The sequence below is a fragment of the Amblyomma americanum genome, unplaced genomic scaffold (genome assembly GCF_052857255.1).
Source record: "Amblyomma americanum isolate KBUSLIRL-KWMA unplaced genomic scaffold, ASM5285725v1 scaffold_12, whole genome shotgun sequence".
NCBI classification, from domain to species: domain Eukaryota; kingdom Metazoa; phylum Arthropoda; class Arachnida; order Ixodida; family Ixodidae; genus Amblyomma; species Amblyomma americanum.
In genome coordinates, this window is record NW_027526484.1 from 1,257,023 (window position 1) to 1,282,513 (window position 25,491).

The following is a 25,491-nucleotide window of genomic DNA, read 5'->3' on the forward strand; positions in this document are numbered from 1 at the left end:
GGTTTCTTTTGTGTTGATCCCAAGTTATACATTCATATTCTAAGGCAGACATAATGTTAGTCAGGTATGTTTACTTTCAAGGATGACTGAGTGTGCTTAAAAATCACTTTGGTAAAAAACAATAAGCTTTTTGCTGTAATTTAGTATGATTAGGCCAGTGAAGCACTTCAGTAAATGTAACTTCAATATATTTAACAGTTTCTGTAGTTCAAACCACATTATTTGTTTTACACGAGCTAAGGGAGGGCTTTTTTCATCCTTTCTTTTTGTAAACTGCACATAACATTTTTCAGTACTGAAAGTCATCTGCCATAGATTGCACCAGAGAGAGACTTTTTTGACTTTAGACTGCAAAATAGACACATCGTCAAGGAATTTGATTGGACAGTATACAGCACAGTCATTAGCGTATGGCCTGATGATGGTGGATGGAAGGTCTGCTGCTCAGTCATTTATTGACACTATTAGGCCTCAAAGTTTATTTACTAGACCAAGGTCATATACCGTCGCGCACTCCCCCATGCCGGTGTCCTTCGCATTCCGCAGTTCACGCACGTGTATGTCTCCACCGCGGCAGTCCTCCCCGCTCATACCAAGCACCACGCATGTCCAGTTCCTGCGCCCTTCCCCCAGGCCACCGCGTTGCCGTCCCCATCAGCTTGTTCCACAGTGCTCCACTTTGACACACCTGCTCGCGGCACTGACACTGGCCCTCACAACACAAGGAATAAAAGTGCACTTTATAGATCTGATGTTACACTGTTCAGAACAACGTACTGTTTATGCAAGGGTAAACAATTGCTTATCCTCTCGAGATTATTATGAAAATGAAAGCTAACTAGGTGTGGCAATTTTTTTGCAAAAGAAGATTGTGCATATACTTGTTGATCAGTTTTTAAACTGGTTGCAAATATGTCTGGTGCAAATTAGTTTGCTATCTTGGGAGGTATGCTTCTAATAAAACATATCTAGGCACTATATGCTACGTATTGCTCAACCGAAGCAACGAGTCCGAGTTATCACAGCATTTGTTCTCTGAGCTCCTGAAATCTTTGTGCAGAAAACCGCACCGGGGTGATGACTAATACACAAGGGTGCACAAATGTGGCTTCTCATTTTAGTGATCAGTCTGGTGTGATTTTGTGTACGATGAACTACCAACTAGTCCCTGTTATTGCTCACCTGATCTTGATGCATCTATGCCCAGGGCTATAGCTTTTAGCGTAGTGCGGGTTCCCATCCGAGTTCATTTAGTTGTGTTGTGCATGATAAACCGGAGGGAAAACCGTGCTGACCAGGAGAAAAATGATATTTTCCTAGAAGTGCTTTACCTAGGTTAGAGTACAGGAAGTGTTCGAGCATATCTTACAGCAAGTGAAGGTTAAAAATACTGTACAATCACTTTCTTTAAATACTTGCATCACTTTGGATGCCAGTGATGGATGCCCAGGCGAAGACAAGACCTCTTGTCGAAACATTGGCAAGCAATCTGAGACTTTTTTTTCCCTTGTTCACTTTGTGATTATTCCAGTCTTAGGGCAGTTTTTGCATTTTGTTGTGTATTAGATAACTAAAAGAGGAGCAGCCTGTCTTGAACAATGCCTCGAAATGTAATCAGAAATTTTTTTCAGCTCCATGACCGAATGAGGATTAGCGCAGCTAGCTGACTGCAGCCATGAGTAAAGCATTTTGTATAATTTTCTTGGAAGCAATATGAGGCAGTCTGTAACTGTTGGCAGACGATGTGCTTAGGAGGTGACACCAGGGCCCTCTTGTGTGTGTTCGTCGCCGTCTTGCATGAAGGAGGCCAGTTCAACAATTTGAAGAGCTTTGGTTATGGTCGGGGAGAACCTGGCACAGAGTGTTCTTGGCCTTCTTTCTGCCTCTGCGGAGGAATCCGAAAGCTTGCAGCAGATTTGCTTGCATGCATTGGTTCTAAAAGAGGTGTATTGAATGTGTTCTTCATGTGTTCATCGTGTGGTTTCTGCATGTGTGCAGAACTGCTCCAGAGCGTTGATATATGGGCGGACATGGAACCAGGCAGCCTCGGAGGCTCCAAGAGACCAAGGTGCGTTCGCATTTGTACGTCAACACCATAGCAAGCAAGAACGAGGCAGCTGTATTTCAGGGGTGGGGGACAAAACAGGAAGTTATCAGCTTAAGCTCCTTTATTGTGTACATGTATAGCTGAGAATAGGTAAGATTAAGGTTGTATTAGAACGCATACAAAAAACTAAAGATCCTAACAGTCTTTGAAACCAAGGAAAGCATAGGGAAACATTACTGTTGTGATTTATTCTTTATTGTCGCTGGAACAGTGGAAAAGTAATTGGGTGATCATTTCAGACAGAAGAAGATGTAACGAAGTATAAGAAAAGAGCTGAACCTGCTAATGAAGTTGTAGGGTCGCACAAACAACATATAGGTCGTTGGTTTGGCTCTCACTGGTGGCATGTCTTCTAGATTGGTAAATTATCTCTTGTCTCAAATGAATGCTTAGTAACTACTCTACTTGACAAGAGACAATAAAAGATAAATAATAGTAAGGTATTTTTCTGCTTTCGTTTGTTCTGGAGGCTGCGCCTTCCAGTAAATGAAGTTAGTTAGCTGTTGTCTCGCAGCCATCAATGCACCATATGTAACGGTTAAAACCCTTGTGTATCATGGGTAAACAAAAACACTGAAAGGTGCTACAGAACTGATGTGGCAAGTAACCTAGAGCATGACACTTAGCTCCTACTAGACCAGTGTCATGCTAATGATAGCGATTTTCTTATATGCAGCTCAACACTATAGTGCAGGGATAATTGCAGCAGTTGTGGCAAAACATCGTTACACCAAGCTTAGCTCAGCATATTGCAATGACTGGATGGTGGGCAATGCAGCTGCCCATACTGGGTACTGCTTCAGATGTCGTGTCAATGCCTTATACAGGTGGACAAAGGCTGAAGAGACGGTGTGCACGTCTCCCCTCCAAGCACAGTCCAGCAAAGATTTTGCGGCTGGATCAGGCTACTGGAACTGAGACGTCAGAAGGCAGTATGACTGCACCACAAGGGCACAAGCACCCAACAGCCCATGGTGAGATGCTTGCTTGGCCTGTTATATTGTCTCACCACTGAAATCATGTTCTTCCTCATGCTGCTACCAAAAATGTGCTGCTCATGCGTGCTGCTAACCCTGAGTGCACTTATATTCACGCCAAAATGGGGGCAAAGCTGCGTATGCATACCATATGCTCCTCTTTGCATGGGTCGCAATGTGGTTTGATGTTGTTTATAGGTTCTACATACCTGGCGCCTCCAACTTTGCTCAGACTGTGGGACATAGGTAACAGACGTGTTGTCACTCAGTATGGGTTTTCCTGTTTGTTCCGCAAGCACGCTGCAGGAGAGAGGACGTGCAGATTGTACGCTGGATTCGTGTGAATGCTCGACGTCCAGACCGACTGACAGATGCTTGGTCACGTGTCGCAATAACCGCGCTGACGCGCGCGGGCCATACGCGATTCGGTCCGCTTGTCTGAACCCACCTTAAGGGCCATCGGGGTATCTTGTCTTCACATTACATGCCTTGCCCAAGCCCATTTCTTCCTCTTGATTTTGACTAGGATGTCATTACCCTGCGTTTGTTCCCTCACCCAATCTGCCCACTTCCAGCTTAACGTTACACCTATCGTTCTTCTTCAGTTTGGTGTGCTGTCCTCAACTTAAACTAAACCGTTCTCGCTAGCCTCCACGCTTCTCCCCATAGGTTTTTGCCTCGATTTTCACGAGAACCAAAAAAGGGAAAAAATTCCAGCAAAATCCAACCACACTATTCAAGCCAAGAAAGGCTGTACCATGGGAAATTTATTTTGATATCATCGAACAAGAACAAAGCTTCTTCCCAGGCCAAGTAGTATGAGAGGATTTTTTTTATTTTTTGTTCTACGATTATCTGTGTCTGAAATGAACGAGGTAGAATGGTGAATTTTTTTCATACATATGTTGGTTGGTCACTAATTTTCGTCTGTGTTCACTTTCACTCACGTTTTCCCCCTACATTTCGTTGTGTTTAGTATGGGAGAATGCACTTTGCTTTGTTAATTTACTTGCAGGTGACGGTGCCTCTGATGAGAGAAGCATGCTGATCAACATGAGAGCAGAAATGGGGGATCGCCGGTCGCTCACTTCCTTGCCTCCATCTCCTCCACATGGTGGGGAGGAAAGCAAAGTTGACCAATTTGAGGTCACCTTACCAGACCTGCCCTCCATATCCCTATGGCTGCCCTGGTCACTGCAGTCAGTGGCCTCTCCACCAGAGCCAGAGACCTCTTCACCAGAGCCAGTGCCGGAGTCTACTCCTCCTCCAGGACCATCCCAACCCACACGTCTGTTGGAGGCTTGTGTGCAGGTATCTCGGGAGGAGCAGCTGGAGCCTGCTACTCTGGAGGAACCTGTGGTGCCTTTGGCTTCCTTCGAACTGCCACAGGATGCGGCTGAGGGGCAGGAGCATGGCAAAGAGCAAATGGCATTTGCATCCATCTCTGTACCAGAGCCAGGGCTAGTGCTGGAAGTAACTTCAGAACCACCCCAACCCAAAAGACTGTCAGAGGCTCACATGCAGGAATCTCTGGATGAGCAGCAGGATCTTGCAATGAGAGATGTTAAGGAACTTGTGGCACTTTCAGTTTCTTGCAAACTGCCACACGAGACTGCAGGGATGCTGGAGCACGTCAACGACACAATGGCGCTTGCATCTGTCTCTGCACCAGACCTAAGGCCTGTGCCAGAGCTGACTCCTACTTCAGAACCACCCCAACCCACACAGCCGTCGGGGGCTAGTGTGCAGGAATATCTGGAGGAGCAGCTGGAGCCTTTTACTTCCTCCAAACTGGAGCAGCAGAATCTTGCAATGGAAGCTGCGAGAGAACTAATGGTGACTTCAGGATCCTTTGAGCTGCCCCAGGAAACAGCAATGCAGCTGGAGCATGCTGAAGAGGCAATGGCGCCTGTAGCTATATCTGCACTGAACCCAGGCCTTTTGCCGGAGGTGTCACCTCTTTCAGAAGCATCTGAATCCAGACATGTATTGGTAGCTAGCACGCAGGCATCTCTGTCAGAAGAGCTGAAGTCTGCTGCTGTCTCCAAGATGGAGTTGCAGGCCCCTGTAATGGAAGCTGTGGAGGAACTTACGATGACTTCAGCTTCCTCCAAACTACCACAGGATATTGCAGGGATGTTGGAGCACGTTGCAGGACCGATGGCGCTTGGGGCTATCTCTGTGCAGGAGACAGGACTGGACGTGCCTGCTCGGTCAGAACCACCACAGACAGCTTGGCCACCAGACCTTTTTATGCTAAGTCAGGTGGCAGAATCTGCCGCTCGCTGTGAACTGAAGCAGCAAAATCTTGGTCAGGAGGGGCCAGTGACGGCTCTGCCGGCTTCCCCCGAGCTTGCTCCGGCCTCTGTCCTCGAGTCCGTGGCACTTGCAGCTTCATCTGAGCCAGTGCAGCCAACCACAACGGCGCTGCTGCCTCAACTGGCCGAGTCTGGCCTGTCACCGCATCCAGAGGCTGTATTTGAATCAGAGCGTAAGTATTTCTGATTTCTTGTGCAGGTTGCAGAACCATGCGTACATTGTGAATGACCTGATGCATGGCTTCACTTTGCAGCTCGTACTGTAAAATTTGGGTGAGAACACTGGATGGCAGGGACACAGTGCAGGCTTTCAATGTGTGTTGGAGCAATATGGCTGCATTATATCAAGCTGTCAAAGGACTGTTATCATGCCATCACAAGTAACTAGGTGACAGCATGAACTTTTATTCATGGGCAGTAACTGCGAAGCATCGCAATCTGATGCTTGTTGCTTGGATGAAGGTGACATGTTTCGTAATTGGGCTAAACGGCAGTGACAGCCTGCTACCATCATGATTAAAAATAATTTGATTTGGTCTCTTTAATTTTTAAGTGTGTGTGCGCGCGTGCGTGCGAGAGAAAGAGAGAGCATGACACTTAGCTCCTACTAGACCAATGTCATGCTAATCATAGCAATATGCAGCTCAACACCATAGTGCAGGGATAATTGCGGCAGTTGTGGAAAAACATCGTTATGCCGACCTTAGCTCAGCATATTGCAATGACTAGATGGTGGACAGCTACCCATACTGGGTTAAAACAGATCCTTGGGCGAGTTGGTAACTCATTATAACCAGAACAGCGCTCACTAAGACACGGACACGAAGGGAGACACGACACACACGAGCGCTGACTTTCAACTGGTGTTTATTGTTTGGAACGAGGCATGTATACAGTTCCAACAACACAAGGAAACCAAACCATCCATTCATAGATTCATAGTTAATTCATGCTGCTGCTTCAGATGGTACTGCTTCAGAGGTACTGCTTCAGATGTCGTGTCAATGCCTTATACAGGCAGACCATGGGTGAAGAGACGGATTAGACGTCCCCTCTCCGAGCACAGTCCAGCAACGATTTCGTGGCCGGATCAGACTACTGGAACTGAGACGCCAGAAGGCAGCATGACTGCAACACAAGGGCACAAGCACCCAACAGCCCATGGTGAGTTGCTTGCTTGACCTGTTATATTGTCTCACCACTGAAATCACGTTCTTCCTCGTGCTACTACCAACAATGTGCTGCTCATGCTTGCTGCTAACCCTGAGTGCACTTATATTCACGCCAAAATTGGGGCAAAGCTGCGTATGCCTATCATATGCTGCTCCTGTTTGCGTAGGTCGCAATATGGTTTGATGTTGTTTATAGGTTCTACATACCTGGCGCCTCCAACTTTGCCCAGACTTTAGGACATAGGTGAAAGACGTTTTGTCACCCAGTATGGGTTTTCCTGTTTGTTCTGCTAGGATGCTGAAAAGCCTCTCGAAGTGTTGCCGAGGTGGCCGTTTCATCATAAAACCTTTTTAACAATGGCAAATCCGAGGGAGCACCTTTTTTTTTTGTCGTACTACAAGTGGTGACTGCAGTCAGCAATTATTACCAGTCCGAACTGAAGGGGATCAGTGCCGCCAGATTCTGCAGTAACTAAGAGCAGCTGGTGAAGGCGAGACACCAGTGGCGGTAAATAACCACAGCTGCTACCTGCAGAGCGGGAATGGTCTACTCTTGCAATACGTTCTTGCAGTTGACCGCAGACAGGGGCAGTCCTTCCTTGCATACATTTACGACACGTGTCATGACACAATGTATATGAGAAGCTTAGACATGTATCTATGTGGCTGCTGGTTGGAATGCTTTTGCCATAGCGTATATCCCATAACCGGTCTGGAGTGCCATACAGTTAGGGCCTTGGTATTGAGGTGGTCACTTGAAGCAAGGCATCTTGCAGCTTGTTTCAAAGACTTGCATTCTTTCATATGTGTGTATATGTAGCACAGCCCATTGGCAACTACAAGAGGTCTAAGGAAATGGAAGATGGAAGTTTAGAGCTGTCCGAAAAAACGTAAATCACAGTCACAGCATATGCCTTCAGGCAGCACTTTTTTCTGTCCTTTTTTTTTCCAGGCAAAACTAGCCAGTACCTCACTTGAACATTACATGTTTATGATAAAGCAAGTCATTTTGCTTAATCCTAACAAAGTCACGTCCCTTTGTCATTTACGTAGGTGGCCCCAGTCTCCGTGTCTGTATGTTTCCATTTATAGCCCTGTTGATATAAGCATTTTTTTTCACAAAGTTCGAAGAATAACTCATATGCGAGGGAGAAACATAGTAGCTGATCGACATTGGAACATAGTGCTAAAATTTAAGATAATCAAAAACAGCCTACATAAGCATTAAACTGAATTCTGTAGAGCCTTGATCCCTTGACTGTCACGACAGCTAGATGGCATACGGTGACCAGGGACCATACTCTGTAACAATCCACTTCTCAACTTTATTATTTTTTTCTTCTACAGTTAGTATACCGCTGCAACTTAATTGTGACAGCATCATTGACAGGTTAACAAACCATGTGATTCACGGGCTCCAGTATGGATGGCAGGGCTGGCCAATCCATGGAGACAAAGGAATGAATAGAGAAAAGAGTTCTTGCAAAACGCGAGAAACATGGATTAAGGTGATATGTTTCGTAATTGGGCTAAACGGCAGTAAGTCTGCTGCCATCATGATTAAGAAATAATTTGATTTGGCCTCTTTTTAATGTGTGTGTGCATGTGTGTGCATGCGTGAGAGAGGGAGAGCATGACACTTAGCTCTTACTAGACCAATGTCATGCTAATGATAGCGATTTTTTGATATGCAGCTCAATACCATAGTGCAGGGATAATTGCGTGTGTTTGTGCATGCGTGTGTGTGTGGAAGAGCATGACACTTAGCTCCTACTATTCAAATGTCATGCGAATGATAGTGATTTTCTTATATGCAGCGCAACACCATAGTGCAGGGATAATTACGGCAGTTGTGGCAAAACATCGTTACACCGAGCTTAGCTGAGCATATTGCAATGACTTGATGGTGAGCAATGCAGCTGTCCATACTGGGTACTGCTTCAAATGTCGTGTCAATGCCTTATACAGGGAGACCATGGCTGAAGAGACGGATTAGACATCTCCCCTCCGAGCACAGTCCGGCAACAATTTCGCGGCTGGACCAGGCTACTGGAACTGAGACGCCAGAAGGCAGCATGACTGCAACACAAGGGCACAAGCACCCAACAGCCCATGGTGAGATGCTTGCTTGGCCTCTTATGTTTTCTCACCACTGGAATCACGTTCTTCCTCGTGCTACTACCAAAAATGTGCTGCTCATGAGTGCTGCTAACCCTGAGTGCACTTATATTCACGCCAAAATTGGGGCAGAGCTGCTTATGCCTACTGTATGCTCCTGTTTGCGTAGGTCGCAATATGGTTTCATGCGAATGGAGGGAAGTTTAGAGCTGTCCGAAAAAGTGTAAATCACAGTCACGGCGTATGCCTTCAGGCAGAACTTTTTTCTGTCCTTTTTTTTTCCAGGCAAAACTACCCAGTGCCTCACTTGAACATTACATGTTTATGATAAAGCAAGTCATTTTACTTAATCCTAATAAAGTCACGTCCCTTTGTCATTTGCGTAGATGGCCCCAGTCTCCGTGTCTGTATGTTTCCACTTATAGCCCTGTTGATATAAGCATTTATTTTCACAAAGTTCGAAGAATAACTCATATGCCAGAGAGAAACATAGGAGCTTATTGACATTGGAACATAGTGTTAAAATTTAAAAATTTAAGATAATCAAGAACAGCCTACATAAGCATTCAACTGAATTCTGTAGAGCCTTGATTCCTTGACTGTCACGACAGCTAGATGGCATACAGTGACCAGGGACCATACTTTGTAACAATCCACTTCTCAACTTTAATATTTTTTTCTTCTACAGTTGGTATACCGCTGCAACTTAATTGTGACAGCATCATTGACAGGTTAACAAACCATGTGATTCACGGGCTCCAGTATGGATGGCAGAGCTGGCCAATCCATGGAGACAAAGGAATGAATAGGGAAAAAAGTTGTTGCCAAACATGAGAAACATCTAGGTTAGTCTTAGCGTACAAGATGTAGCCATAGTGCTTCCTCTGCAGCCTTCTGTCTGGGGGTTCTGGTGACATCCACCCATGAGAATTCCTTAGACAAAGCACCACGATTCCTTGTCTTCTTGTCTTTTGCTTATGAGTAGCTCCTTGCCTAGGCAGCAGGGAACTGAATGTTAGATCGAGATAAACAGCAATTAGGTACTTCAGATGGGTTAATTAGCTACTAGTCCTTGACTGTCTGCAGGTTGTGAGTTAGTGCTAAATCTTTTGGTGCTGTACATTAATGGTCTCCATACTTAAAAAGAAATGCCGTGTCGAAGCATTATCTCAACCTAGTGTTATTCTAGGTGTCGATAGGATTTGATCAAAGAATACCCCTGTCTAGTGTTGTTCTTTGTTTAGCTCAATGGTCGCTGAAGACACTGTTGTAAAGCAGCCTTGCTTGCTTTTTTTTTTCTCTTTGAAGGAAAGGTCTCTCTTTCTGCTTGAAGCAAGGTGCAAAAAACGAGAAAGGAAAGACCTGAGGTGTTTAGTGAATGATGCAACCATTGCTCGTGTAGGAATGGAAGGGCTACTTCCCAGTAGAAAAGAAAACAGTTGGAACCAATTGGATTATCAGCTGGTTCCAATTGGACCAATTGAGTTTACAGATGTTTCCAATTTGAATGGTGTGCAAAGTGGATAGTCCAAATGGAGTATCCGATTATACCAATTCAGTTTCCAAATGGTTAGATTTGGATCAATTGAGTTTCCAACTGGTGAGCCCAATTGGTCTATACAACTGCACCCAATGTATCCATGTGAATATTTGCATATCTGACAAACAAGGCATAACTAACATGGTTTTTATATTAATAGCTATCAACAGCTTATCCTGCTAAATTGTATTCATTATCTGCACTACCTCTGCCTAAGCTGTATGCACCACTTGCACCACCACTGTGGTCGAAATTAAATAACTGTGCTCAGTGGGCAAGCATCACTGGCCCCAGCCTGAGAGCTTCATTAATGGGGTATATAAGTTGGAATGCAAGTGTGTTCTTTGCATGTACATAACGAGCTAATTTATATGCTATTAGTGTCTGAATGTGTAGTGTTTCTTGTGTGTGATTTACGCTTGTCTTTTGGCCTTGATTTCCATAAATTCTTATGGTTTTTAATTCCGTAGTAAAAATTTGTTGATTGGCACCAGTCCAAGCAACTCAGTTTTCCTTTTGGACATTAATATGTTAAGTTGTAGAAATATTTCTCACATCGTATATTTTTCACAACTTAATTGTGATGTTTATGTTGTGAATATTTTCTGGATGCAAAAACTGCCCAAGGCCTAATCGGTCCAATTCATTGGTCCAGTTGATCCAGTGGAGTCCAATTGGCCAGGTGGCTAAAAACACAACTGAAACCAATTGGTTCCAATTGTAATTAGTTACAATTGCAAAATCCACTTGGAACCAATTGGAAAGTCGAATTGGTTCCATTTGAAATTTCTAATCTTTTTTTTTTACTTGGCCATCAAGCAAGAATGTAAGTTGGTCGTATTGGTGATGCATGGTGCCTTGTTTCTGCAAAGGCACTGATGTTTTGTGGAGTTTGACTTCAGAAAGCATGGACGTCTATACGGTCTTGCTAGTGTTAGGTACAGCATTCCTCACAGTAATCATTTTTTTTGACAAATTAAGAGAATATTACAGGCTTTATAGCCCTGGTATCATCATCATCATCATCATTTATTAACCCTTAAGGGTCCCGTCAGGGACATTACATAAGGGGGGGGTGGTACAGGGGTGTTCAGCCGTCATACATGAATATAAATAGAATGAATATAAATATAGAAGGAATATAAAAATACAGAAAAATATAGAAAATATATAGAAAAATATAGAAAGTAGAACAAGACGAAAAAAGACAGAAGTAACAAATTCAAATAATCACGTCATGACAGAGTGTAGCAGAAATATAAACAAAAACAAATTGTAACTTTGGAAGTAGCACAGGATGGTCAGTTAGCAGGGCTTGGAAGCTGGCATAGGGTGCAGGAAAAAATTATTTGTCGTTGAGATGGTCGATTAGGAGCTGTCTGAATCTGGAAGGATTAGTCTCAATGACAATGTGTTCACTTCTTGGGGTGCCGTTTTTTTTATTCCCTTCCGCAATAGACATAAGGTTTCATTCTATATTCTTGTGTTGGTATTTTATTTTCATCATCCTCATCAGCTCGACTACGCCCACTGCAGGACAAAGGCCACTCTCATATCTTTCCAATTAAATCTGTCCTGTGCCAGATGCCACCACCCTATCCCCGCAAACTTCTTAATCACATCCGCCCACCTAACTTTCTGCCACCTTCTGCTACATTTCCCTACCCGTGGAATCCATTCTGTTACCCTTAAGGGCTATCGATTGTCTTGTCTTCACATTACATGCCCTGTCCAAGCCCATTTCTTCCTCTTGATTTCGACAAGGATGTCATTAACCCGTGTTTGATCCCTGACCCACTCTGCCCTCTTCTTCTCTCTTAACGTTACACCTCTCATTTCTCTTTAGTTTGGTGTGCTGTCCTCAACTTAAGCTAAACCCTTTTCACTAGCCTCCACGCTTCTGCCCCATAGGTTTTTGCCTCGATTTTCACAAGAACCAAAAAAGGGAAGAAATTCCAGCAAATTCCCACCACACTATTCAGCCAAGAAAGGCTGTACCACAGGAAATTGATTTTGATGTCGTCGAGCAAGAACAAAGCTTCTTCCTAGGCCAAGTAGTATGATAGGATTTTTGTTTTTATTTTGTTTTGGTCTACGATTATCTGTGTCTGAAATGAACGAGGTAGAATGGTGAATTTTTTTCATACATATGTTGGTTGGTCACTAATTTTCGTCTGTGTTCATTTTCACTCACGTTTTCCTCCTACATTTGGTTGTGTTTAGTATGGGAGAACGCACTTTGCTTTGTTAATTTACTTGCAGGTGATGGTGCCTCTGATGAGAGAAGCATGCTGGTCAACATGATAGCAGAAATGGGGGATCCCCGGTCGCTCACTCCCTTGCCTCCATCTCCTCCACATGGTGGGGAGGAAAGCAAGGTTGACCAATTTGAGGTCACCTTGCCAAAGCTGCCCTCCAAATCCCCATGGCTGGCCTGGTCGCCGCTGTCAGTGGCCTCTCCACCAGAGCCAGAGACCTCTCCACCAGAGCCAGTGCCAGAGTCTACTCCTCCTCCAGAACCATCCCAACCCACACGACTGTTGGAGGCTTGTGTGCGGGTATCTCGGGAGGAGCAGCTGGAGCCTGCTACTCTGGAGGAACCTGTGGTGCCTTTGGCTTCCTTCGAACTGCCACAGGATGCGGCTGAGGGGCAGGAGCATGGCAAAGAGCAAACGGCATTTGCACCCATCTCTACACCAGAGCCAGGGCTGGTGCTGGAAGTGACTTCAGAACCACCCCAACCCATGCGACTGTCAGAGGCTCACATGCAGGAATCTCTGGATGAGCAGCAGGATCTTGCAATGAGAGATGTTAAGGAACTTGTGGCACTTTCAGTTTCTTCCAAACTGCCACACGAGACTGCAGGGACGCTGGAGCCCGTCAACGACACAATGGCGCTTGCATCTGTCGCTGCACCAGACCTAAGGCCTGTGCCAGAGGTGACTCCTACTTCAGAACCACCCCAACCTGCACAGCCGTCGTGGGATAGTGTGCAGGAATATCTGGAGGAGCAGCTGGAGCCTTTTACTTCCTCCAAACTGGAGCAGCGGAATCTTGCAATGGAAGCTGCGAGAGAACTGATGGTGACTTCAGGATCCTTTGAGCTGCCCCAGGAAACAGCAATGCAGCTGGAGCATGCTGAAGAGGCAATGGCGCCTGTAGCTATATCTGCACTGAAGCCAGGCCTTTTGCCGGAGGTGTCACCTCTTTCAGAAGCATCTGAATCCAGACATGTATTGGTAGCTAGCACGCAGGCATCTCTCTCACAAGAGCTGAAGTCTGCTGCTGTCTCCAAGATGGAGTTGCAGGCCCCTGTAATGGAAGCTGTGGAGGAACTTACGATGACTTCAGCTTCCTCCAAACTACCACAGGATATTGCAGGGATGTTGGAGCACGTTGCAGGACCGATGGCGCTTGGGGCTATCTCTGTGCAGGAGACAGGACTGGACGTGCCTGCTCGGTCAGAACCACCACAGACAGCTTGGCCACCAGACCTTTTTATGCTAAGTCAGGTGGCAGAATCTGCCGCTCGCTGTGAACTGAAGCAGCAAAATCTTGGTCAGGAGGGGCCAGTGACGGCTCTGTTGGCTTCCCCCGAGCTTGCTCCGGCCCCTGTGCATGAGTCCGTGACACTTGCAGCTTCATCTGAGCCAGTGCAGCCAACCACAACGGCGCTGCTGCCTCAACTGGCCGAGTTTGGCCTGTCACCGCATCCAGAGGCTGTATTTGAATCAGAGCGTAAGTATTTTTGATTTCTTGTGCAGGTTGCAGAACCATGCGTACATTGTGAATGACCTGATGCATGGCTTCACTTTGCAGCTCGTACTGTAAAATTTGGGTGAGAACACTGGATGGCAAGGACACAGTGCAGGCTTTCAATGTGTGTTGGAACAATATGGCTGCATTATATCAAGCTGTCAAAGGATTGTTATGATGCCATCACAAGTAACTAGGTGACAGCATGGACTTTTATTCATGGGCAGTAACTGCGAAGCATCGCAATCTGAGGCTTGTTGCTTGGATGAAGGTGATATGTTTCGTAATTGGGCTAAACGGCAGTAACAGCCTGCTGCCATCATGATTAAGAAATAATTTGATTTGGTCTCTTTTTAATTTGTGTGTGTGCGTGTGCATGCGTGTGTGTGTGTGTGTGTGAGAGAGAGGATGAATTTGAGAATGCATCCGAGTGCAGCATAATGTAATCTTAAAAAGTTCAGAGCATAATTAATGCCCCATTTTCAGTGTCTAGTGCAGTCCACCAGTGTCACACCACTAATGTTCATATCACTGCAGTACTACGTAAAGAAGCCACTGCTTTGCTTGAGGTTGGACGTGATTTACAAAAAATTGCAAATTGGAAGGTTTTACTTCCTGAAGCCCATGATGTGCATCGTAGCGGAAGGCTCCAAAGTAACTGAAACCACTATCGCACAGCACATGGGCGCCTTTTGTGTTTTGCCTCCATCGAAACGCGGCCGCCGTTCCTGATACTAAGCCCAGATCCTTCAGCTCAGTATCCAAGTGCCCTAACCACTGAGCCACCACGGCAGATGGACGCTTTGTAGTCACTTCGAAAGACTGTATTTGCAGATAACCTCCATGTTGACTTCCAGCTTGGTCAGTTCCACCATGGTCCCCACTTTGTTGCAGTCACTGGCTTATGCTTAAGGATTCTCTTGCAGTTATTTTCTTTTGCAGCAATATCTGTGTTTGGGAGGTTAAGTGGCTTTTAGACGCAACAATGTTAGTGCTTCAGAATGGCTATCTTCATACTGATCTGTGAGAATACAGCTAAGTTAACTAAGGAACATGTACTTTCTGCAGTCATATGATCCATGCCTGTGTGCCTAGGATTTGTCGCTACATTCTTGCTGGAAAAAAGTCACTGGTGTGCCTGAGGTCTATAGTATTTGCTAGCCCAGACTCGGTGGTCTCCTCAGGAGACAATATTGTTTGCGGGCGACCTCCACATTGACCTTCGCCTTTGCCGTTTCCACCATGATCCCCACTCTGTTGATTGTCATCACCAGCTTAGCTTAGGGGCTTTTTTGATGCTGACAGAGAAAGTTGCCTGGCAAAAGAATCCAGGTATTGTCTGCTGCTTCATGTTTTCTTTGCAAAACAGTTTACTAACAGTTATGCCCACATCTAGCTGAATCATAAAATATAAGCATCTGTGGACTGTGCATAAGCCTGGAAAGGTGCAGTGGCAGCTGTAGGGTCTAGAGCATGGGCATAATTCTCCAGTTCTTTGACACTGCCCATATTGTGGATTCGTATTGTCTCTACTTGAATTGCAACAACTGCCTGCTGCAAAAGTTGGCTGCGCCTGTCAGTGTCTGTTTGAACTGTGGTCTTGCTGCTGTGGTCTGCTTCTGTGTTAGAACCTCAGCCATTCACACACTGCTGGCGCAGGAGCAACTTCAAAGTATCCAGGCTTTTTGATCTCCAGAGTGAAATCGGGGTGTAATGGTCATTTCCCTTTTAACTCTAGTTATTTTTCTCTTTAAGAAAAGGTGGCTATGGAAAAGCCTACCCATGGAGGGCCAGACTCCTCGAAGCAGGCATTAAAAATCAGCTGGAAAGTACCCTTCATGAAGAGGAAGGATTCGTGATAAAAATTCAGATTTCATGCTCGTACTGTTCCACTCAATTGAACGCCACGTAGTAGTAGTGCACAGGTCTGCAAGTAGTTTTATGTTGTGTCGCAATATACATTGTTTTCTGTCCTGAGCATATGCAGTTATTACGTGCAAATTTTCAACCATGTTCAAACCTTTATTCTTTGTGGACTCATGCTTACTCAACCACTGCCACTCAAGAATTATTCTGTTTGACGTAAGTGGCAGTGCAGATGAGAAGGGAAAATTGGAGGGGAAACTTAAGCTCCACCTGAAGAGTTTGACGTGATAGCGTTAATGGTTTAGTGCCACCGTATATGTGGAATTGATCATTGTCGACCATAAGGGCTCCTCCTACCGCTCCTTGCCCTGCAATGGCAGGTGCTGCCAGCAGTGGGGCGTGTGAGACCCAGGTTGATCTTCTGGCCGTGGCAGTCACATTTCAGTGAAGATGAAATGCTGGAGGCCCCGTGTGCTGTGCGATGTCAATGCACGTGAAAGGACCCCATGTGGTGTAAATTACCAGAGTCCTCCACTGCGGCATCACTCATAGCCTGAGTCGCTTTGGGATGTTAAACCCCATCAAACGAAATCAAATTTAAATTCCACCTGCCATGGTGGGCAGTTTGCTCACAATCCGGCAGACAGGTTTTGATGACATCACAAAAGCCATGTGACCGAGGTGCCCCACCTGCCTCCTAGGTTGCTTCTCTGGGGATTTTTCGTGTATTTTTCGCTCACGGATAATGACGCCAATGCCGATGACGATGCCAGCTTTTCTGCATGTGTGTCCTGTGCCTCACCACGACCAGGCTTTTGCATTTTCAGATCAGAGGTAGGATGTCACAGAGCATGAGGTGCGCATGAGGCGAGAATTGTTCAGTAAGAAGTCTCCTTTTAGGACCAGCAGAGTGTCAATTTTTTCCGCAGTTATTTATTGCCTTTAAACAGTATAACGTTACGCTAAGCACAGACAATTTTTTTTTTATCCTGCTTGTCAAGAGGTTTTTCTCTTTTGCCGGGGTAGGACAGGAACATACTTCAGCTAAGAGTAGTGTTCTTGGAAAGTGTGAGCCATTAGCACAGACAGTGTAAACAAAACTGGAGGTGAATGCAGGGTGTCTCTCTTTTTTTTTGGATATAGCGAATAGGCGAAGCAAAGTCAGTGTTAATTATGAAAATGCCTCATTTCTTGGCCACTTCTATCTCTCAATGGTGAAATCTTTTACAGGATAGGTTTGCAAGTAGTATTGATTTGTTAATTGTCCTTCTAGCTTCTCTATGGTTTTTTGTGTACTTGCACCACTGACTGATTTGTTCCTCTGTGTGTGCATGTGCATTTGGAAATCGGTAGGGAGATATTTCTGCCGACAGTGCTGCTGGCGGCATTCAAGGTGTGGGTGGGTAGCTTCACCTTGCATCACTGAGGAACGTATGAGGCAAGGTGTCTGCAGGCTGCTTCTGTAGCTTATACCTAACCTCTTACCTAAGAGTGGAGAGGCCATTTGATTGAGTGCGTTTTTAGAAAAGAAATTGCTGTCGATCTGCTCCTGCTGGGTCCGTCTGCGGCGAAATGCATTTAAAGACTGCCAACCAACGTGACACTCATCGATGCACTTGATACTTTGGTTGGTTTCAGTGTCAGAATCGTCGCCATTGCACTTATGCATTGTCCAGGTGAAACAATTAACAAGCTCACAAGTAAAGCGTGGTGCTAAAGCCTGCAAATGAAGGGGAAATGTTGAAGAATGCTATGCCTTTGCCAAATTTGTTTTTACCTCCTTTTCTTGAGCTAACCCTTACCTAGTTTTCTCCGCCACCGCTACCTTTTGCCATTGGAGGAAATGAAATAGGATAGCTGCACCTCAATGGGGGCGTGAAATTGCAAGAAAAAAAGGAAGTCTCTGCTCAATACATGGAGCCTGATATGGAGTTGGACCCTCTTTGTCTCGGGCTCATGTTTACCAGCATGTATAATTAGCCCATCAATGTCATCCAAATATCCGTAGTAGTTTGCAAATTGCGTTATTAGTTAGTGATTGATTAAATTTAACTTTGCAGAGATATCAGTTGTGTCTTCCTAGGTGTATGCTTTCCATTCTTTATGAGGGCGCGTTTGAAGTGGGGCACTCTTTGAATACTTTTTGTTTGAAACCTTGGGGAGGAGCTATTGAATGCCTATTTGCAAAAAAAAAGTCAATTTAAGGTTTTCTGCTCTCGGTGGGGATTTTGGAAATAACCCAGGTGACACATTTCCTGTTCCTGATTGCAGCGCACCCAGCAGCAGCTGCGTCACCAGCCGAGCAGCGCGACCTTGGAGCCGAGCTCCCTGTGGTTTGCCCCATGACAGTGCGGACTTCCGCGGCTGCAACGTTGACGGCCTCCGGCACAGGGCAGCTGCGAGAGGGGACACAGCCAGCTGAGGCAGCGCACTTACCTAGCAGGGCAAGGCCATCAAGGGAGGAGAGTTCGTCGGAGGAGGCGGAGCAAAGTGCCACAACTGGACAAGAGTGCCCACTGCAGCCACAGCAAATGGGGTCGGTGCTGGCGGCGCTGATGGCAATAGTAGAAAAATTGGGGCAGATTTCGGACAACATGCAGCTGTTTAGAAACGAGCTCGGGCTGTGGTTTAGGCCAGACTTGCATCACCCTACGGAGCTGAGGGACAGGAGATGTGCCTCATGTGGCCAGGAGCAGTCATCAGGAGTGGCACCACTTCTGGTCAGGGGGCAGGAAGTACCGGGCCAGGAACAGGTGGGTGAAGTCAGAAACACACCTTCGTCATTTGCGTTTTGACAGTTCATATTGAATCAAGTCAGGTTGCGATGAAGCTGGCCATTAGGCTCCCATTGGCATGTACTTGCTGACTGTTGGCTGTCCATATTTGCTGCTGTATACTTGTTCTGCACTGTCAGTTTTTATTTTCTTTGGCTACAATTGATGTGTGTGGGCGGTTCACGGGAAGTTGCTGTTAGAAAAAAAATTAGTGAATTCACAATTCTGAAATCTTCAGGGAAAGTGTTTTTTTTTTCGTGCTGATTTCTGTGATGTCTTTTCATTTTGTGCAAAACAGGCACTTGAGCACTTACGTAATATTTTATGTAAGCTTTTCGCCGAGAGTTTTTAGGAATTTTTCAGCACAGAACTTGCTAAAAGACATGTCATTGGTTTACCGGAATAAAATAAGGGTAAAATTACTTGCCGCCTATCATAGAAGTTGAGTTATATTGTTCTGAAGTTGCCACTTCATGGCTGGAAGAAAAATTTTTATTTGTTTTTGCAGTGGCGACTTCAAAATCGTGTAACCAGTTCTATGATAGATAGGACGATAATTTTACTTTTATTGCATTCTTCAATGTCAAGAGAAACCAATGGGATGCATTTTGGTAAGTTCCCTGCAGCAGAATTCCTTCAAAGCTCTCGGCAAAAAACTTACATAACGTATTACATAAGTGCACAACTACTTGCTCTACACAAAATTAAATGACATATATTTGGAATAGGGAGGCTAAACCACATGTTCCCTGAAAGTTTCATAGTTGTGACTGAGGTATTAAAATTTTTTTTATGACCAGCTTCACCCCTTAAGGTGAGACGCGGGTCTTGAAATGATCAAAAAGTGCAAAAATTTCGATTTTGCAAAAATGGCATATTTGGGATCAATACACACTAAAGTTCCTGTCTAAAAAGCTTGAAGGTCTCAGTTCAAGATCCAACTACTAAGATATTGCTACGCTACTAACTACTCTAGTGGTGCCATACAGCGGCTAAACTGCATTTCCTGGCAGTTGGCAAGCCTTGAGCCATCTCGGGGCTAGATGCTTCGTCTTCTTCATCTCTCATGCTGCCTGCTGCCTTGCGCATTCCAACGTCTTGCGCGTCTAATTAAAGCAAGTAAACCAGCCCTGCTTACGCCAACCGTTTCTCAGTGACATATTTGGTGGAGGTGCTGGGTGATGGCCCATGTACGCTGACCTCGAGGACACCTTTGACGTCAGCTCTCAACGCGTGGCTACAACACCAGTCCACAAGGCGAGCCGCAGCCTGCGAGGCCTACAACCCGAGTTCGGCCAACTGAAAGCGCCGGTAAGGGCCATGACATCCACCGTGGCTAGCCAGACAAGTCAGCACTCCGGGAGTGCCCCGCCATTTGTCCTTCATGCACCTCGATCGCCGCCACCGTTCCACGGGGACAGTTTCTAGGACGTCGAAGACTGGTTGGCCAGCTTTGACCGAGTGGCGGGTTTCAATGAGTGGGACGGCGAGCGCAAGCTGCGCAACGTCTACTTTGCGCTGCAGGACGCGGCCAAAACGTGGTTTGAGAACCACGAAGCTTCCTTTACCACCTGGGAGGCTTTTCGTCGAGAGCTGCTAGCGACGTTTACCAGCAGCGAAGAAAAGAGAAAGCTGAAGTCGCCCTGCGCTCGAGATCACAGCAGCCGAACGAGGGCGTCGCGATGTTCATCGAGGACATGACCCGTCTGTTCAGTCGGGCCGACCCTGCTATGCCCGAAGCCCAGAAGGTACGCCACTTAATGCGTGGCGTAAAAGAGCAGCTGTTTGCCGGACTGGTCCGTGACCCGCCACGAACAGTGTCCGACTTCACCAAGGAGGCAATGAGTATCGAACGCTCTTTACAGGAACGGGGCGCCCACTACGGACGACAGGCTACTGTAGCAGCCGCTTCTCAGTCCCAGTACACGCCTACGTCGCTGCCCGCCGAGGACCTTTGGGAGCTTGTAAGAAGCCTGGTGCATGAGGAACTGGCGAAACTTCGCTTTGAAGCTCCACAGGTCAGCGTCGCTGCCGTTACGGATGTGGTCCGCGAAGAAATCCAACGAGTTGTGCAGCCACCCCCCGCTCCACACCCGGTGCTCTCCGTTATGACGTACAGCGAGGCGCTACGAAGTCCTGGGCCAGCAATGCGAGCCTTTTCCCCCATCGCTCCTGTGGAATACCTGCAGGAGCCAATCGCAACAGCACCCTCCGTGCCGCAGGAGTTTAGGCCCCCCATGAACAAAGCGCACGTTTGGCGTACGCCAAACAATCGGCCACTCTGTTACCACTGCGGAGAGCCTGGCCACATCCTCCGCCACTGCCCCTACCACAGGATGGGTTTAAGGGGGTTTCCACCTGACGCACCTCGACCACGCTACGGTGAAAGACCACGGGATATCGAACAGTACCTGGATGAAAACATGCAATCTTCGACCTCGCAGCGACGCCAGTCCCGATCGCCATCCCCAAGACGGTTCTCTTCGCCCGGCCGCCCGTCATCCTCTGGCCAGTTCAGAGGTACGTCCCCACGTCGGGAAAACTGAAGACGGCGTCCTCCGGGGGTAGGGCTGCCTCTACTGGACCAAGTCAAGAGCCTCCACTCGATGATTCGCCGCGACGCTCCGACCGACGACGACCTGACCCGACGACCTCGACGACGTGCTGCGACCGACTGGCCTCCCCCGAAATTCCGGTATCCGCCGACAACCATGACGTTACCACACTCGTGGATACCGGCGCCGATTTTTCGGTAATGAGCAGACGGTTAGCCACGGTCTTGAGGTAGGTTCTGACCCCTTGGTCTGGGCCGCAGATCCGGACAGCTGGTGGCCACATGGTAACTCCGATCGGTGTCTGCACTTGCGAATCCAGATCCGCGGTGTTACTTTCCCTGGCTGCTTTGCTGTGTTACCCGAGTGCTCCAAAGACCTCATACTCGGTTTGGATTTCCTTCAAGAGTACGGTGCCGTTATCAACCTCCTGGAGCTAATCGTGTCGTTTTCCACCCAAGGTCCTGTCGACGACGATACCGAGCCACGCAGGGCTAAGTTATGCGTCTGTGACGACCACGTTTTGATCCCATCAAGATCCAGCATGTTTGTTACTGTAGAGTGCGATAACAGCACCAAAATTCGTGGCATTGCTGAAACCAACATGTCGCTGCTCCTTGGTCGGCAAGTCTGTGTTGCTCGAGGAATTGTTGAACTGGACAAGGGCCGAACCGAACTCTTGGTGACCAATTTTGGTTGTGAACCTCAGTGTTTGCCTGGCAGAACAGCTATTGCGTATTTCGAGGAACTCAGCGAATTCGTGGGACAGCACGCTTTGTCCGGAGCCCCGGCATCAGTGGAGGAACCGACCACTCCCATAAACACTGATGTGAACCCAAACCTCCCAACTAACCAGAAACGCTGCTTGGAAAGCGTTATCCAGTCTTTCTGCGACTGCTTTGCCTCGACATTCAAGGTTAGGCAGACACCGCTCACAAAGCACCGAATTATAGTTGACGCCAACCAACGGCCGTTATGTCAGCTGCCCTACCGCATCTCTTCGAAGGAGCGCGATGTCATTCGCCGCCAAGTTCAAGAAATGCTCAAGGACAACGTGATACAGCCGTCGACGAGCCCGTGGGCATCGCCTGTTGTTGTAGTGGCAAAGAAAGATGGAACCCTACGGTTCTGCGTTGATTACAGACGTTTAAACAAAGTCACTAAAAAGGATGTTTATCCTCTCCCACGTATTGATGACTCCCTGGACCGGCTGCGCCACGCCAAGTACTTCTCATCACTAGATTTACAAAGCGGCTATTGGCAAATCGAGGTGGACGAACGCGACCGGGAAAAGACCGCCTTTATTACACCGGACGGTCTGAACGAATTCCGGGTGCTCCCTTTCGGCCTGTGCTCGGCTCCTGCAACCTTCCAGAGGATGATGGACACCGTTCTTGCCGATCTCAAATGGCAGTCCTGTCTCGTGTACTTGGATGACGTTGTCATCTTTTCTGACACATTCGAAGAGCACCTGAGACGCCTGCGCGCTGTGTTCGAAGCAATTCGGTCGGCCGGTCTTTCCCTGAAGCCCGAAAAGTGTCACTTCGCTTTCGAAGAGTTGAAGTTTCTGGGCCACATCGTGAGCGCTAAAGGGGTTAGCCCAGACCCCAATAAGACTGCTGCCGAGGCTGCTTTTCCTGTGCCCACCGATAAGCGCAGTGTGCGCCGCTTTCTGGGTCTCTGCGCCTATTATCGACGTTTTGTGCAGAACTTCTCTCAGATCGCTGAGCCCCTCACGCGACTCACGAAAGATTCCGAACCATTCTTCTGGGACCTGGAGCAACAGCAAGCTTTTGAAGACCTCCGCACTCGTCTCCAAAGTACGCCCACCCTTGGACACTTCGACAAGTCAGCCGACACTGAACTACACACAGACGCCAGCAACATCGGCCTCGGTGCGGTCCTTGTGCAGAGGCAGGATGGTCTCGAACGCGTAATCGCATACGCGAGCCGCACATTGTCACGATCTGAGGCAAACTATTCCACCACCGAAAAAGAATGCCTGGCCATTGTGTGGGCAGTAACAAAATTTCGCCCGTACCTATACGGCCGCCCTGTCAGGATCGTCAGCGACCACCACTCGCTGTGTTGGCTGGCGAACCTCAAAGATTCCTCGGGACGGCTTGCACGCTGGAGCCTTCGACTTCAGAAATTCGATGTCACCATCGTCTATAAGTCTGGTAGGAAGCACAGTGATGCCGACTGTTTGTCTCGTGCTCCTATCGAGAACAACCGAGCTGACCCCGACGACGATTCTGTTTTTCTTGGTGCTATCTCCACGTCCATCCTCATTCAACGCCAAAGAGACGACAGCAAACTACGGCCCCTCATTGAGTATCTAGAAGGAAGCGCTCAGTCTCCCCCGCGAATCTTTTCGCGCGGGCTGTTGCCGTTCTGTTTATGTGACGGCGTCCTGTATAAGAAAAACTACAGTCCAACAGAAGCTGTCTATCTATTCGTTGTGCCTACGGCCCTTCGCGACGAAGTCCTGCAGGCGAGCCATGATGACCCATCTTCTGGTCACCTGGGTTTTTGTCGAACTTTGGCACAAATACGGCAAAAATACTACTGGCCAAGGGTTGCTGCAGTTGTGAAACGTTACGTAAGAACTTGCCGCGAGTGCCAGCGTCGCAAGACGCCGCCGACTAAGCCAGCCGGCCTACTCCAGCATTTTGATCCGCCTCAGGTTCCCTTCCACCAAGTTGGCATGGACATACTCGGCCCATTTCCGGAGTCCTCGCTGGGCAACCGCTACATTGTGGTTGCCACCGACTACCTCAGCCGATACTGTGAGGCTAAAGCTCTTCCCCGTGGTACTGCTGACGAAATTGCGAACTTTTTCATTCAAAACATTGTGCTTCGTCATGGTGCACCCACCATTGTTTTAACTGACAGGGGAACAGCGTTCACCTCGGCCCTTACGCAGGAGGTTATGCGCCTAAGCGGCACCAGTCACCGCAAAACAACCGCTTACCACCCCCAAACGAACGGCCTCACCGAACGGCTCAACAAGACGACCGCCGACATCTTCAGCTTGTGCCTGCTGTTATAACGGGACACTGAGTATAATGCCGTTAAAAGTTTGTTTATGGAAAATATTGACTTAATGGTTCCTCTTTTTGGCTTTGTTCTCTTTTGTTTGTCAGCCAAAAACGCAGTTATTGGTGAGCAGATTGGGTTTGAAAATGGAATTCCTTTTTTTACCATTTTATTTGGACTTGCGCCGTCAAGAGTAAAACACAAGAAGGGCTACGTAACGTGTAACAAACATCTGCAAAAGTATACGGTAATGTCTAGAAGAAATCTATTTTAAGATGTCCTCTGCACAATGAGGCAAAAAGAGGTGTTATATGCCTGCTAAAACTCCGCCAACAAAGATCTAGAAAACTTCTTCGTAAGAACTCTCTAAGAACATATTTAGATATTTTTATTTTTTGGAAATGGCTGCTTATATGAAGCCTGTAGACACCAGATCAGAATGCTATATATTTAGAACCCTCTAAAATCAACCAGTGGGATTTCATCAGGCTTAGTGCTCATGCTTTTTTTAGAGCTGCAGATTTTATTTGCTCACATATGTGCAGTATTGCTCGAACCGCAAAGGTCAGGTAGCTGCCCTTTGCAGCATAGATACACATGCAAATGAGGCAAGAAAACCCGCTTCATCAGTCTCTGCCATAGGTTATTATATAAGTGTCCAATCAAAAAAAAAACTAAATTGCGTGGCATTAAAATTGGAAGTAGCAGGATGCTTGCTTTGCAGAGGCCGCCTTACAAATTTCTCTTACACTGAGAAGTTTCGTACCTGCAGTTTCATACCTGCATACGTTCCGGAGTAATCTTCTCATCAGAGAAATTTTTAAAACATTTGGTGGAAAACGTATATTTAGAAAAGTTTATAAAACATTTGTGAATAAACCTCTTTTGTCAGTATGTTTTTAAAACATTTTTGGACAAGCCTCCATTATTTGATGAGGTGTTTTTTAAATGTTTCAATCTAGAGTTGCACGCTGTTAACGTTTGGAGTTGTTTGAAGACGTTTTATAGAAGTTATGTGTTTCATGGGAAGATACTCCAAGATTTATATTTCTGAGGTGTACGGTGGTGGTGTAACTCAACCCTCAGGGATCTGTGCATAAGAAAAGCATATCTTGACACCATGCCGCATTTTGCTTGCGAAAACGGCCTGTGGTGGCGATGCCTGTAAATCATTTCTGGATGGTTTCTGTAGCTTATAAGGGTGCCGTTTTCAGTTAAAAGTAGCCTCCCTGTTGTTTGGTGCTCCAGTTGCGCCATTTGCGCTTTATACAT

At 46.8% G+C, this 25,491-nt stretch overlaps 1 protein-coding gene across 1 annotated transcript in view; it reads left to right on the forward strand.

The window, feature by feature from the left end:
- The window catches only part of LOC144111878 (uncharacterized), a 137,961-nt gene that overhangs the window by 80,458 nt on the left and 32,012 nt on the right, over positions 1-25,491 (forward strand). Inside the window, exons 19-25 of the mRNA XM_077644906.1 lie at positions 1,999-2,068; positions 2,935-3,081; positions 4,100-5,575; positions 6,420-6,566; positions 8,543-8,689; positions 12,495-13,970; positions 18,126-18,607. Of these exons, the coding sequence (XP_077501032.1) occupies positions 1,999-2,068; positions 2,935-3,081; positions 4,100-5,575; positions 6,420-6,566; positions 8,543-8,689; positions 12,495-13,970; positions 18,126-18,607 (3,945 nt within the window). The remainder of the gene's footprint in view (positions 1-1,998; positions 2,069-2,934; positions 3,082-4,099; positions 5,576-6,419; positions 6,567-8,542; positions 8,690-12,494; positions 13,971-18,125; positions 18,608-25,491) is intronic.